This window comes from Trichechus manatus, unplaced genomic scaffold, assembly GCF_000243295.1.
Source record: "Trichechus manatus latirostris isolate Lorelei unplaced genomic scaffold, TriManLat1.0 scaffold00016, whole genome shotgun sequence".
In the NCBI taxonomy this organism is placed as follows: domain Eukaryota; kingdom Metazoa; phylum Chordata; class Mammalia; order Sirenia; family Trichechidae; genus Trichechus; species Trichechus manatus.
The window spans coordinates 10,096,996-10,112,161 of NW_004443952.1; the positions used below are offsets into that span (position 1 = coordinate 10,096,996).

At 37.7% G+C, this 15,166-nt stretch overlaps 1 protein-coding gene across 7 annotated transcripts in view; it reads left to right on the forward strand.

Annotated features, from left to right (window-relative positions):
• The window catches only part of ECPAS (Ecm29 proteasome adaptor and scaffold), a 99,560-nt gene extending 86,114 nt beyond the window's left edge, over window positions 1–13,446 (forward strand). For 6 of the 7 annotated variants that reach the window (XM_023727398.1, XM_004372168.2, XM_023727400.1 and 3 more), the window contains 13 exons: window positions 468–557; window positions 1,681–1,747; window positions 2,364–2,455; window positions 2,534–2,600; window positions 3,287–3,478; window positions 4,345–4,553; window positions 5,376–5,419; window positions 5,516–5,708; window positions 7,099–7,237; window positions 9,357–9,462; window positions 9,648–9,736; window positions 11,680–11,751; window positions 13,171–13,326. In XM_023727398.1, the coding sequence (XP_023583166.1) occupies window positions 468–557; window positions 1,681–1,747; window positions 2,364–2,455; window positions 2,534–2,600; window positions 3,287–3,478; window positions 4,345–4,553; window positions 5,376–5,419; window positions 5,516–5,708; window positions 7,099–7,237; window positions 9,357–9,462; window positions 9,648–9,736; window positions 11,680–11,751; window positions 13,171–13,310 (1,500 nt within the window). In that variant the 3' untranslated portion in view covers window positions 13,311–13,326. Of the gene's footprint in view, window positions 1–467; window positions 558–1,680; window positions 1,748–2,363; window positions 2,456–2,533; window positions 2,601–3,286; window positions 3,479–4,344; window positions 4,554–5,375; window positions 5,420–5,515; window positions 5,709–7,098; window positions 7,238–9,356; window positions 9,463–9,647; window positions 9,737–11,679; window positions 11,752–13,170 lie in introns of all 7 variants that reach the window. The other variant, XM_023727397.1, reaches the window with a different exon arrangement.
• The last annotated feature ends 1,720 nt before the right edge of the window (window positions 13,447–15,166 follow it).

Here is a 15,166-nt window from a genome sequence, read left to right on the forward strand (position 1 = left end):
TGGGCTAAGGGAGGTCCTTTGTTCTTGGGTAGTAATGATTCATTTTCTCCATTAGTAAACGCATAGTTTTCATTATTTTTGTTTTTAATGTTCAAGTGGACGATTTTTTTTTAAAATAATATAATGGTGGGTTTAACATTGAAATCAGAGGAAAATCAAACCAGTGTGTTTCAACTTTATGTCGTATCTACCAAAACCAAACCAAAACCTGTTGCCGTCGAGTCGATTCCGACTCATAGCGACGTTATAGGATGGAGTAGAATTGCCTCATAGGGTTTCCAAGGTGTGGCTGGTGGATTCCAACTTTGACCTTTCAGTTAGCAGCCATAGCTCTTAACCATTGCTCCACCAGGGCTCCATGTCAAATCTAGTGGGTACATTCTTGACATGGGCAATTTTAATTGAAAATGTGGTTCTGACTTGATATCTTTCTCAGGTTTACCTTTATATTTATTCTTATCCACCAGTGCCTGCAATATCTTGATGTTTCAGTGCTGGGTGAGCTAGTTCCTAGGTTATGTGAGCTGATCAGAAGTGGTGTAGGTCTAGGAACTAAGGTAAGTAGGTGTATTTTTCATAAAATAAAGAGTGCATCTTCATTAGTTTTCCACAAAAAATATAAGTCATCATGTTTGAAGTTTATACTTTTCCTCATAACCTAATATTATTATTTTACTTTAACCATTTATTTTTATGGTTGCACTAATAACTTAAAACATTAACGCATTCAGGAAATAAAACATGTCACTTGCTCAGTGAATATGGTTTTGCTTTTTCATTGGAATTGTTTCTGTTCTCTAGTTGCTGTGTGTGTTCTCTGGGTCTTTGTTCATTATCAGTTAATGAAAGTACTCATCCAGGACAAGGTTTTTCTAGGTGGTAATTAGTGTTTTTCACACAGGGATCAGCAGGTGTTTAGATAAAAAAAAAAAAGTCTTTCTCTGCAAGTTCTTTCAACAATCAGACACTTTTCCCCTTTTTTTCTTAAAATTTTTTTTTTGATTTTATTGTCCCCCCTTCTTTTTAAAACAAATAGCTCACATTTTTTCTTATTATAAAATTAGCCTTTGCTTATATTTAGAATTTTTAGCATTTATAGATCAGAGGAAAGTTAAAAAATAGTAATTGCCCATAATTTTACCACCCAGAGATAATTACTGTTAATACTTTGGAATGTTCGTCTAGTCTCTTTTCTATGCATGTCCTTCTACAGTGGCTGTATGATATTTTATTGTATGGATGTAACATAATTTATTTTAGTCCATCAGTGAACATCCAGTTTATTTCCAGTTTTTTGATATTAGATAGAGCACTGTGATGAATATCTTTGGACACTTCTGAAGCTATTTTCTTTGGGTAAATGTCTAGAAATGGAAATGTTTGAACAAGGATGGACAGGATAACATAACATGCGTTGCTCTCCCGAGAGACTGTACTGGTTTTCTTTCTTTCTTGCAGTGTGTGAGGGTATCCATCTTTTTACTGGATGTCTTGGGGGGAAAAAAAAGAATCTTTGTATTGCTAATTTAAAGTAAGGGTTTTCCTCTTTCTAGATTGAATCCTGGAGGAACTGTTAGGCTTCACGTATTTCTTATCTTTAAATCTTTGGCACCTAAAGTAGGGGGTTTGATAGAACATTGTGACCATCAAATTTAGACCTTTGCCTTTGTAACCCTGTAGGGAGGCTGTGCCAGTGTCATTGTGTCACTAACTACTCAGTGTCCTCAGGACCTAACACCTTACTCAGGTGAGTTTGTCAGAACTATGTGTGGTGATGGTTTTGCATGACCATGTCTTGTGTGATAAGGTTTGTGCGTGCGTGCGTGCGTGTGTGTGTGTGTGTGTGTGTGTGTGTGCGTGGAGAGAGAGAAGGTTTTAAAAGGAAAAATAATTACTGTTCAGACGCGCTTGTGGTGCTGTGTGTTCATCCCCTCCCCCATGTCTCTGTTTGCAAGAGGTGCAGGGGTTATCAAATTGAACCAGTTTTCACTGTTTTATAAATGTTTGATTATTTCTTAGTGTTGTAAGGAGGTGAATGTATCTGCCAGCTTGTAGAATCCATTTACCATTTATAACTAATTTTACATCAGCATTTTTCTCTTCTTAGGTCAGTTCCTGAATGGGGCTAATGAACTTTACATAACTAGCTCTCATTTTGTTCCTTTCCTCGTAATTTTCTGGAAATAGATTAATTTTCCGTTCTATATGGAAGCAAAAGGATACCATAAAGATAACATTCAAGGGACCTAAACTACTGTGGAGTAAATCAGATATTAATTACATGGTTATGTTTGCTTTGGTCCTGGAACAGAGCAGAACATTTGGTCAACCAACTATCAGATATTTTTCTTTATTTCTGGTAGGTAAACTTATGAGTGCTTTGCTTAGTGGCCTGACAGATAAGAACAATGTGATTCAGAAATCCTGTGCATTTGCCATGGGCCATTTAGTTCGGGTGAGTTGAATTTCTTACTTGGTTAAGTAAAACTCTTTGTCAATTATAAAGTGATTACTAGAATTGTTTCTTTTTCAGACCTCACGGGATAGCAGCACTGAAAAACTCCTGCAGAAGCTCAGTGGCTGGTATATGGAGAAAGAAGGTACTTCGCCCCTATTTTGTGTTATTTTTAATTTAGATGTTAGACAATCTGTAAAACAATACAATTCAGGTTGGACCCTGTCTTAGGTTAGGTCTTCTGGAGGAGCAAAACCAGTGAAGGCTATATATAAATACACATAGAGAGATTTATTTTAAAAAAAATGGCTCATGCAGTCGTGGGGGCTGACAAGTCCCAAATCTGTGGGTTAGACAGCAGGCTGAAGGTTTCTTCTGGCTCACATGGTTGCAGAGGCTGACGAACCCAAAATCTGCAGTTCAGGTGGCAGACTGAAGCTTCTCATGTCCCAAGAACTGGGGGTCAGGTGACAAGAAGAGTGCAGGATGGATCCAGAGAGCGAGCTTTGCTAGAAAATCCATTTATATACTGGAGGCAGGCCTCACTCCCAAGGAAACTCCCATTTCAACTGATTGGCTGCTCATATCAGATCACAAAATGGAAGATGATTACATAGTATCTGCCAACCGCTGAGAATCATAGCTTAGCCAAGTGGACACACAGCATTAACTGTCACATACCCTCTATGATTTTATGTGCTCTGATTTCTGATGGATATTACTAATTTAGTTATTTTCTGTGGTGCAAGTTGAATAATTGTCTATTTAGATCATTTTTCCTTAAAAACAGTAAATTTCATATGGATTTTGATTTCTTATGCTTCTCTTCAGAACCCATCTACAAGACCTCTTGTGCTTTGACTATTCATGCTATTGGACGATACAGTCCTGATGTATTGAAGAACCATGCCAAAGAAGTTCTGCCTTTGGCATTTCTAGGCATGCATGAAATTGCTGATGAGGAGAAATCAGAAAAAGAAGAATGTAACTTATGGACTGAAGTGTGGCAGGAAAATGTACCTGGTTAGTAAACAGTGCCCATGAATTAAGCGTGTTTCTTAAGAACCACAGCTGGAATTTCTTACATTCTTTATTCAAGGGCAGTGGTGGTTCAGTGGTAGAATTCTCAGCTTACATACAGGAGACCCAGGTTCAATTCCTGGCCAGTACACCTCTAATGCAGCTACCACTCGTCTGTCAGTGGAGGCTTATGTGCTGCTGTGATGCTGAACAGGTTTCAGCAGAGCCTCCAGACTAAAGACAGACAGGAAGAAAGGCCTGGTGATCTCCTTCTGAAAATCAGCCAGCGAAAACCCTTTGGATCACAACAGCCCAATCCCATTGTGTGTGGGGTTACCATGAGTTGGGAGCTGACTGCACAGCAGCTAACACCAACACCAACATTCTTTATTCACAAGCTCCTGTAGTTACTTTCCCAGGGCCTTAACAACACACATCCCATTTAGTTTTAGGCCTCTCCAAATTACTGAGTGCTCAAGGTTGGCACTCAGAGCTCTCCTCTTTACTACATCATTGCTGCCCATGTGAGAGGATAGAAACACTGCTCAAAGTAGAACTTTACTTTTAGTTGAGTGTGTAACAGTGGATTTATGTTGCCTTAGAAAATTATCTTAAGAGTAGTGGTTCTCAGCTTGATGGATGACAACCATTTGTATAACATCCTCCTGTGGATATATCCATTTTCCTAAAGCCCTGCTGTTGTAAAGATAAGCCACAACACCATCCCCTTTCTCTTCCTTTGAGGGAGTGCTGGGATGTAACAGTTAAGAGTCACTGCTTTAGACTGATAGTTACTTAGAAAGGAAGAAATAGCTAACTTTTTTTTTAGTCCCTTGAAAGTTGTTTTAATTTTGCTTTTCCTAACCCAGGTTCCTTTGGTGGCATTCGATTATACCTGCAAGAGTTGATTACCATTACCCAGAAGGCTTTGCAGTCTCAGTCCTGGAAAATGAAAGCCCAGGGTGCAATTGCCATGGCATCAATTGCAAAACAAACCAGCTCTCTAGTACCACCATATCTGGGAATGATACTGACTGCATTGCTGCAAGGCCTGGCTGGAAGAACATGGGCAGGAAAGGTAAAGGAACCATTCATGCCCAGTTAAATTTAAAGGTATCCTTAAAGGTTTATGACTTCATCTTTCATTTTTTATAAAAATAAGATTCTGGTTTTGTGGGACTTAAATGGATTATTTTTGTGAACCAGATTTCCTAGCCAATGGGAAGCTTTGGGTAAACTTTGCCTGATTAAGTATGATATTTTGTCAAAGTGCAACTCGTGTCCTTGAATAATGCACAGTAATGCTGGAGATTGGTTTTTATTTATCATGTTTAACTTTCCAAGTTAAGTCTTAAACCAAATGGCTACCATTTTGTACTTGGTGACCTGATGAATGTATCAGGATTGGGCATACGTGAAATTGAGTAGCAAGTTGCTGCTTCTAAACCTGGAGCTGAGGATGCCCAACTTGGGGGCCTGTAAATTAGTAGCAGTCATTTTTCATACAAGGGCTGTAGTAGGATACTTAAAGTGAACACACAGTAGGGAATGTGACATTGTGGCAGCATATAACGATCTACTTTACGTTGTAAAGGTCAGTAGAGAGACCACGTGGTATTGTTGAAGGAGTACTGGACTAGGAGTCAGACCTAGTTCTAGTCCCATGGCTGACACTTCCTTCTTGGGCAAGTCAGTTCTCCAGGCCTTTATGGAATGGAGATGAAGATGCTTACCCTTATTGCATGATTTGGAGTAAAACTGTGAAAGTGCTTGTTAAACAATAACTCCTGTTAGTTTTTGTTGCCAGAATATTTGAATATTCCTGAGGCAATTGTAGTCATAGAGAAGGTAGATGACATGTGGGGGTTTAATAACAGTCTCTCATCTTTCATCCCCTTAGGAAGAACTGTTGAAAGCCATTGCCTGTGTGGTGACAACTTGCAGGTAAATGTTCTTTCAATGAAGGTACCATATCTTAAACCAAGCCTGAAAGCTGCTGCCTTTATTAACTGTTCTGATACTTTTGTATGGATCCTATAGTGCCGAGCTGGGAAAGTCTGCACCCAATCAGCCCAGCACAAATGAAATTCTCCAGGCTGTTCTGAAGGAGTGTTGCAAGGAGAATATCAAATACAAGATTGTAGCAATCCGCTGTGCAGCTGATGTCCTGAAGGCCACCAAAGAAGACAGATTCCAGGAGTTCTCTGATATTGTTATACCTCTCATCAAGAAGGTAATGACACCTATGTTATCAGGGCTGGTTTATACTTAAAGAAAAATTAAAAAAACAAATTGTTGTGTCCTGATTGCATATTTTATTAAGATTAGTTTAGCTGAAAGTAGAAATTCCAACTATCATAGCCTTAAATAAGGTAGACGTTTGTCTCTTGCATGAAAGTTGGGAGCTTGACAAAGTCTTCAGGAGTTCTGGCTCCTTCCAGCTCCTAACTCTGCCATCCTGAGGGTGTGGCCATGGTCCTCATGGTCTATGCTGCATGTGTGTTCAGGCAGGGGATGGTGGAGGAGATGGAAAAAGGATGAAGGGTCAAAGAGGGCATGTCAGTTCTCTGATATGGAGAGCTCCTGAAAACCGCTACACAGCACGTTCACTTAGATCCCATTGGCCAGAATTTAGTCACAGAGCCACCAGTAGCTGCAGATGAGGCCAGGGAAGGTAGTCTTCACACTGGGTGTCCACTTGCCTTCCATGGCAGAAGGGGAGAACAGATACTGCAGTCAGTGAATAGTCTCTGTCATAGCTACGATAAACTTGTCTTGCGAACATATGCAGGAGCAGCATGTGCTTAGGGAAGCAATCCCAGTCGTGCTGGAATTGAGACAGGGAGCTTAGATGTGTCACTGTTGATCACCGCTGCCATACGCGAACAGAACTTTGGTTTCATTTGAAAAGTGAAGCATTAATTTTTAAAAGTTGGGCGTTAGTTCAAAGAAGTAGGGCATGGTTTATCTTTTTTTTTTGGTGAAACGTGCAGTATTTTAAATAGCATTCTTATTTCTTGTGTTGCTGCTAATTTGCAGTTATTTTCTTCAGAAATAAAACTAAATTTCTGTTATATACTAGTGGTAGAGATGGATTTGAGAGACTTGTGTTTTAAATTACTTATATCTCTAACTGGAGCCCTGGTGGCACAGTAGTTAAGAGCTCGGCTGCTAACCAGAGGGTCAGCACTAACTAGTTGGACAGACCATTTCTCTTAGCCTGTTTCCTTACCTATCAAAAAAAGCTTGGATGAGATCATTACCAGAGCTCCTTCCACCTGAAGCTATGATTCTAGTGCAGGTCTTCTTATGTTGCACTCAAAATACTACATATACAGTATTTATTTATTTTTCTAACCTATGTTTACAGATTTCTTTGAAGGATTTCCTCTGTTCAATAGAGAGGTAGTATTCCTGCTAAAAATCCTTGTTACAAATAGGAAAACTGAGTATGGGCATAAAAGGATTAAATGAGTTGCCGAAAATGAGATGGCAGAGAATTTTGCATCTAATTCTTAGTTAGCATCTCCTGCTCTGGTACCCTGATTACTTTAACAGTATACCTGTAACTTTGGAAGAAGAAAATGTTATATTTTGCTTTTCTCTTCTTTGATATATCCTAGAACTCACCCGAAAGCACCGGAGCCCGGACAATCAAAAATGAAGATGAGAATGAGAAGGAAAAGGAACTCCAGATGGAATCCCTTCTGGGTGCCTTTGAGAGCCTGGGCAAAGCCTGGCCCCGAAACGTGGAGACCCAACGTAAGCACTAGAACCTGCCTTTGAAGAAGGGGTGTAACCGGAGGTTACTTATTGAGAGCACAGGTTTTCTATATGACAAATTATACTTATTGTTTCTTATAGTACCCAATTCATCAATAGTGAAAATTTTATTCATTGTAAATTCTACTCCTACATCAGCAAATAATCTCATTGACCGTTGTCTTAGTTATCTAGTGCTGCTGTAGTAGAGACACTACAAGTGGATGGCTTTAACAAAGAAAAATTTATTCTCTCACAGTGTAGGAGGCTAGAAGTCCGAATTCAGGGTGCCAGCTCCAGGGGAAGGCTTTCTTTCTCCATCGGTTCTGGGGGAAGGTCCTTGTTAATAGTCTTCTCCTGATCTAGGCGCTTCTCAGCTCAGGGACCCTGGGTCCAAAGGACACAGGCTCCTGGCTCTACTTTCTTGGTGGTATGAGGTCCCCATGTCTCTCTGCCCGATTCTTTTATATCTCAAAAGAGATTGGTTAAGACACAACCTGATCTTGTAGATTGAGTCTTGCCTCATTAACATCATAGAGGTAGGATATACAACACATAGGAAAATCAAATCAGATGACAAAATGGAGGACAGTCACACAATACTGGAAATTGTGGCCTAGCCAAATTGACACGTATTTTTGGGGAACACAGTTCAATCCATGACAACCATGATGTATTTTGTGCAGATAATTTGACTGTTAAAAAAAAAAAAAAGTTCTTGTAACTCTTTATGATGCTCTTTTCTGAGGAATTCACAGAATCTATTAGTGGGGTCTCTTAATCTCAGAAGTTAATGACCTTGTTACGAAGTCTTCAATAAGCAAGTGAAATCTCAATTTCATTGAGAAGCTCATGACTTTTTGAGAGATTTTCAGAAATGGACCTGTATTTCCAAAGGCTTAAGTAAGTAAACAGGAAACATTTATTCTTGGATTAGGTTACATTTATTTCAGAATCTTTTGTCAGATTCTTAAATTTGAGATGATGTTACCAATTTAGGGATGCCTTGTGTTGGGTACTGCAGTGCATCCTGCTGGCCATCTCAGTATTCTTGAATGTTATAGGAGTATTGTTGATTATTCGTGATTGGATATGTCTACAATCAGACTTAATTGCCTTTGAGCTCTGTTGCCCATTGTGTGAACTTTAAAAAACAGGTGTGCTATGTATAGGAAGGATTTTCCAAAAGATACAGATTCATAACTGGTCTTATTTCTTGATATTTCAGACTATAGTGGAAGCCCACTTTTTTGACACAATTAGGACTATTAACAGACTACTAACTTTTGCTTGCCAGATTGAGAAAATTAAAGCAAAGAATTATGTAAAAAAACATGATGCATGTGCAAAACAATTTATTTGAACACGAGACATATAAATGTACATTCATTTGCCAGTTGTGGATGGGTAGGTCTAAGGCTTTCCTATGAGAATTTAACTGGATATTGACTAGAGTTGCACATTGGCTTTTCCTGTACATCTGACACATAATGTATCACCTATGATTGCTGTTTTTTGTTTCTTTAAAATGGAGAAAAATTAGCCCCTCATCTTTACATTTACTTGAGCCATACTCAATTTTAAAACTATCACCTTCGTTGGGTTTTATACTCCTGTTTCATCAGCGTATTAAATTACATAATTATAATAGCAAGTGCAGTTGACATACAAATTTAGGATAAAGCACTGTTGACTCTTGGTAAGTCTGTAACTTGTAGAAGTTTGTGAGAGTCTAGAGAGGAGCTCTCAGCCTCTATGGTTCTGCTTGCTTTGGCCATCATTCAGGGTGTTTTACAGAGGAAAGGGAGTGTGGTTAAGGTGCTGTGTCAGTTTTGTGGAGGGTAGTAATCCTTTGAAAGTGAATGTTTATGAAAAGTTGCATAGATTTCTGATCAAGGAAATCTGTTTGGGAAAGGGCACAAAATTATGCCGAAGTTTTTTTTTGGAAATGTCATGACTTTAATTGAAAGCATTTTGTTGTTTTATTTTTCTTTCTGTCTCTCCTCTCCTTCTCTCCCTCTTTTTACCCTCCCCGCACTGTCTCTCCGTTTCTGTTCCTCTCTCTCTCTCTTGTTCTGTCTGTCTCTTGCTTGTTCTGTCCTACTGTCTTTTTTCCCAGGTTGCTATCGTCAGGAGCTGTGCAAACTGATGTGTGAGCGGCTAAAACTCAGCACATGGAAAGTGCAGCTGGGAGTCTTACAGTCAATGAGTGCCTTTTTTCAGGGGTAATTTGCTTCATGGTTCAGATATTTATTTTATCGACATTTTATATGTAATCAGTGGAAATCTTACAAACTTCAAAACTAGTAGCTAACAAAGTAATACACAATATAGAAATCGGTTGTGCCAAAAAGGTTTTGGAATGTTTCTTTATATCTAGCATTTGTATCTTGCTTTTTGATTTGTATAGATTAATGCTTTTGGAAGAAGAACATGCCGAACCTGAGGCTTTGGCTGAAATTCTCCTTGAAACTTGTAAATCAATCACATATTCTTTAGGTGAGTGTGTAAAACTGAAATTGGTAAGGAGTCCTGTTTTGAAAGCTCAAGATGCTGAGCTTCAGATGCTCTCCTTTGTCCCAGGAACTAAATTTATGGAGCAAGCACTAAACTGTCCTACTTAATATATTTCACGTCTACTCCAAAACTGGAATATTTTAATCTGGAACTACAATTTAGGATTTTGGTACCTAGATTAGAAAAGCCTTTATGACAAGTGTTTTTCTTTTCTTTTTTTTTTAACTTTTATTTGGAAATAATTTCACACATACAGAAACATTTTAGGAATGGTACATATACTATCTGTATGCCCTTTACTTAAAGTCATCTGTTAACATTTTGTCCCATTTGCTTTATCATTTGCACTTTATACGTATTTTTTTCTGAACTGTTTGAAAGTATGTTACTTATGTCATGTCCCTTTGCTCCTAAATTCTTTGTTGTATATATTCTTTTACACAACCACAGAGCAGTTATCACCTTTAGGTAGTATAACATCGATACAATATTTCTAATCAGATTTTTACCATTCATACTCCAGTTCTGGCATTGACTCAATAACGTCCTTTGAAGGATTTTTCCCTCTCTCTGCAAATTGATCTAGCCCAGGATCATTTATTGAATTAAGTTGACCTGCGTTTTTAGCCTATTTTAACCTGGAACACTTCCTCAGCCTTTTTTTGTCTTATAGGACACCGACAGTTTTGAAGAATAACCCCTCCCCTTTTTAAAATAGCGTGTGTCTCATTTGGTGTTTGTTTGATGCTTCTTCATGGTAACATCCAGGTTCTGAATTCCCAGTTGAGATACTACATAAGTGAAATTGTGTCCTTCTCACACGAAGAGTCACATGGTGTCCATCTGTCCTCATTGGTGATGTTAGCTTTGGTTACATGGTCAAAGTATTGCTCAGTTTTTTTCTACTGTGTAGTTAGTATTTTTTTCCCCTTGTGTCTAAAAAGCAGTCTGTGTGGACACACTTTAAAACTATGCAGATACCTTCCGCCTCTTCAGAATTTCCTCTCTAGATTTAGCACGCATTGATAATTCTTCCTTGAACCAATCTTTATCGAGATGGCTGCACAGTGATGGTTTTCCAACTCTAGCACTTCCTCCACATTTACCATTTGACCCTTGGCATTCTCTTGCAAGCAAGATTCCTGTCTTCTCCCCTGTTCTTACTTTCTTTATTATAGGTGTGGACTCATGGATTCCTTTTTCTCCTTAATGGTTTATAATTGATTATTTCCCTCAATTAATTTGTTGCTCAAATTTTCCAAGAATTGACCAGTAGAAGCTTTTTAAGCTGGCTCTTGTGTCCCTTTGGCAAACTATCATCATTCTTTTAAGCCCTTCTGTACTTTGTTGCATAATGAGATGTTATAGACTCATCTGTGCCTTCCCTGCCCTGGACCTGGTTTTGTGTTAATTTTTTGGATGAACGATTTCAGTGAACTAGATATCATGTCTAGAGTAGACACCAAGGGAGCATATTTCAGTTACAATGCTAATGGATAAAGAACTGGAAGCTAAGAAACTTGTCTTTGCTGGATCTGAAGTGTCCTGAGCTGGTCTAAGCACTGTGTTGTGTAATGTTCTTTGGTAAAATGCACAACTAAAGACCTTTTCTTAGGTATGATGTGAAGATGACTGTGTGTTTGAGATAGTGTTTCTATCTCCCTCCCACTTCTAAAATGGGTCTTCTAAATATGTTATTTGTTGTGGTGACTGTTACATATGGTTGACTTTTTTTTTTTTCCTAAGTAAGGAATGTAGACATGTAGCATGTTTCAAGGTTCTATTTTATGATAATTAGCAAAGGGAAGCTTTCTTTAAAAAATGGGTATAATAATTTCTGAGCATCTTTTAGAACGTTAATTTGGGAGGTTCTGTTTTTAACTAATATAAAACAAAGAATGTGAACTATATGATTTTCTTTTTAGAAAATAAGACCTATTCATCTGTGAGAACAGAAGCTTTATCTGTGATAGAATTACTGCTTAAAAAACTTGAAGGTGAGTTCTTGATCATTCTGACTGGAGGACCAGAAAGCCAGAATACTTTTAGGGCATATGTGTTAGGAATTTTTTGTTTTGGCTTTTAATACATATACACTTTAAAAATACAAGTTAATATATATGCATGAGTATCAATAAGAGGAATGTACAAAATTAAAACTTTAAATTTTATTAACTGTTAAATTTGGTACTCTTTTAATTTATATACTTTTAATGTAATATTAAGCTATAGTTACCGCAAATGGTAAAATTTTTGTTTCCATTATGAATCCTGATTTAATCTTGGTTACTTAGAGGAAGTGGCTGACAGTGGTGCACTAGGGATCACTGTATATGTGTGAATCAACAGAATGACACACTGAAAAGTAGAGGTGGAAACACATTCTACCTGAGTTGGCAAATTTGATAGTAGCAATTCGATTAACCCTATTTTTTTTTTTTCTTTTTTTAGTTTTTTAACCTTCTTATCAAGAAGCAGGTTTCTTTTAATGGTCTGTTGTGTCAGTAAAAGAAAACGGCTAGCATTTTATCTAATGGTATCTGTATTACTGCTTTCAAAAGGAGGACTCTTTTATTTTTTCTTTTCTCTCTTACTGTTTTAAATGAATGGATTGAGAATGGGGAGGATGGGAGAGTTTTCTCCCAGACTGTGCATTTGCTCTGTTTCTCTGGCTTTGCTTAGCAATTAAAGCTCCTGTCTCAGGGCTCCATAAAACAGGCTTTTTAGACTCAGTAACACTAGACATCTCATAATCCCTTTTTTCCTCTTGTTGAAATAAAAGAGGTAAGCACTTAGTTATATCACCGAATTCTCAGAGTTTACCAGGTACATTCCAGTATATTTCAGATGAGGAAAATGAGGCTAAAATAGGTTAAATAACTCGCTTTTAGCCACTTTGCTAGAAAGTGGCAGAGCCTTGTCAACAAGGTTTAGTATCTGATGCATTTTCTCACTTTCTAAAATTTTCAGTATGTATATAGTTCTCTGATACTTTTTTTAAAGAAAGGAGTAGTAAAATGTCATCTGTTTAAACTGACTTTATGCTTATATAAGTATATTCAAGGTTTTTTTTTTTAACTGAGCATGTCTTATAAAGAGGCCTTTTTATTGTTGTTAAGATGGGTTTTTTGCTTAATATGTCCCCACTGTGGTTCATAGTAGCTCATTTCTCTGTTGAGCCTATACTGGGGAAGGCCGTGAAACTCTGGTATGTTTTAAGGTTATTGTCAATAATTAGGTTTTGAGACAACTATTGAATCTGTGATCATTACATACTGAACTATTACCAGAGCATGACCTTGTATCTATTTTGGGCATAGAGTGTATGGAGGAAGAGTAGAAAGAATAATTTTAATTTTTTTTTCTTGCTTGTTCTATAAGGATTCTTTGGTTTTTCTTTTTCTCTTTCCATTCAGAATCAAAACAGTGGGAAAGTTTGACATCTGAATGCCGAGCGCTCCTGATTGAGTCTTTAGCCACTATGGAGTCAGATAGCAGACCTGAACTGCAGGAGAAAGCATCATTACTGAAGAAGACACTTGAAAATCTGGAATAAATTAGAAGGGGAAGAAGTAAACAAGTGCCATGTTTATTGGGAGTTGAAATGGTGGTATTCTTTGAAAAACTAAGTGGGGAAAAATAAAGAGTAATCTGTAGCATGCATCATTTCTTGGCTGAAATAATAAAAAAAAAAAAATGCCTTAAATTTTGTTCCCTATTAGCTTTATTTTACGTGATGTTTTTAAAGTATCTGGGCTGAATGAGCTTATTGGAACCTTGGATGTTTGAGAGGTGGTTGTAGATGAAACTGGCAGAACTAGTTGTTATTAAAGGAATATTATTAAATCATTTAATGGACAAAGTTGCAGAGCAAGCTGGGTAAGAATCTCAGAACTGCATCTAAATTAAAGTTATTTTAGGAAGGGTCCCTATAAATCACTTAGTTTAAACCCTACTCCCCCCCTTTTTAAAAATAACATTGTGTTTTCAGTGAAAGTTTACACAGCAGTTTAGGTTCCATTCAACAATTTCTGCACAGGTTGTTCAGTGACATTGACTACATTCTTCACAATGTGTCAACATTCTCATTTCAGTTCTAGTTGTTCGTTTCCATTAATCTGGTTTCCCTGCCCCCTAAATGTTTTACACCAGAAGAATTAGCCTATGAGATGGCATCCCTTCTTTCTGAGGTCTTGCCAAGTCAGAACCCAGGTTTTTGTCCCGCCCGGTATACTTTTTTTACTTTTTTTTTTTACAACCTGTTGCCATCTCAGTACTAAGTCTGGCCTACTCAAGAAACTCCTGAGCTGAGGTGTATTTGCCGGGGGGGGGGAAATACAATAATCCTTGTACCAGAATTAAACTGACCTATTACCTAAGCACCACTGGGTTTTTGAAAGTCAAAGTCTGGACATTGTTTTGTTATTTGTTTAGATGACTGATTTTTAGAAGATGACTATTCAGCGTCTTTATAGATTGACAGTTCAGTCTCCATTTGATAAGTTCTGATGGTCCTCTTTTATAGACAGATGAAAGATTAGGACAAAATTGCTCATTCAGGTTGCCTATTTTGTGAAAACACCAACACCAACAACCACAACAAAATTGCAGACTGTCTTGGTTTAAACCATTTATAATCTCAAAACTGTACGGCCAACTTAAAATTTTCTGCCAACTTTTAAGCTAACAGTGTCACTCGATAGAGTAGAAAAGAAAGCATTTTAATTAGCAACCTGGGAAATTTTTTTTTTCTTTTTGTTAATGCCTTTTCTCAAAATAACGTACCACTCCAAGTAAAGAATTGCAGCTAGGATTTCTTCCCTTACTTTTCCTACTGTACACGCCCTTGCCCAAGGGCATAGAGTAAAAGGCAAAAGCAAGTTTAACTTAAGTGTTTATGGTAAACGGAGCACTCTTTAGCTTGCGTTGGGATTCTAGAACACAAGATGGTTTTACATTCAACCTTTATTAACATTAACACCAGGATGGAAACTCCATGTTTATTATTTGTGGTCATTTCCATTGAACAGTTGTATTTCATGTTTTTGACAGTGACCTATAGTTAAACAAACAAAACTAGCTTTTTATTTACATCATGGCCCAGAACATGTAAGAGAAATAAATCTTTAACTGAAATGTTTCGTGAAATAATACATACGCTTACCATCTACGTGTGATGCATTTCTCTCTCTCACTTGTATTAAATGCTGTCCAGACCCTCTGAATTCTTTCCCTGACACAACTGGGTTGCTACTCAAGTTTGAAAAACACGTGTAGACAGTACTTAAGCTTGACTATATATTGATATGTTTTTAGGTTGCTTCTGATTGGAAGGAAACCTTGGGGGCGCAGTGGTTAAGAGAACGGCTGCTAACCAAAAGGTCGGAGATCAGATCCACCAGGCGCTCCTTT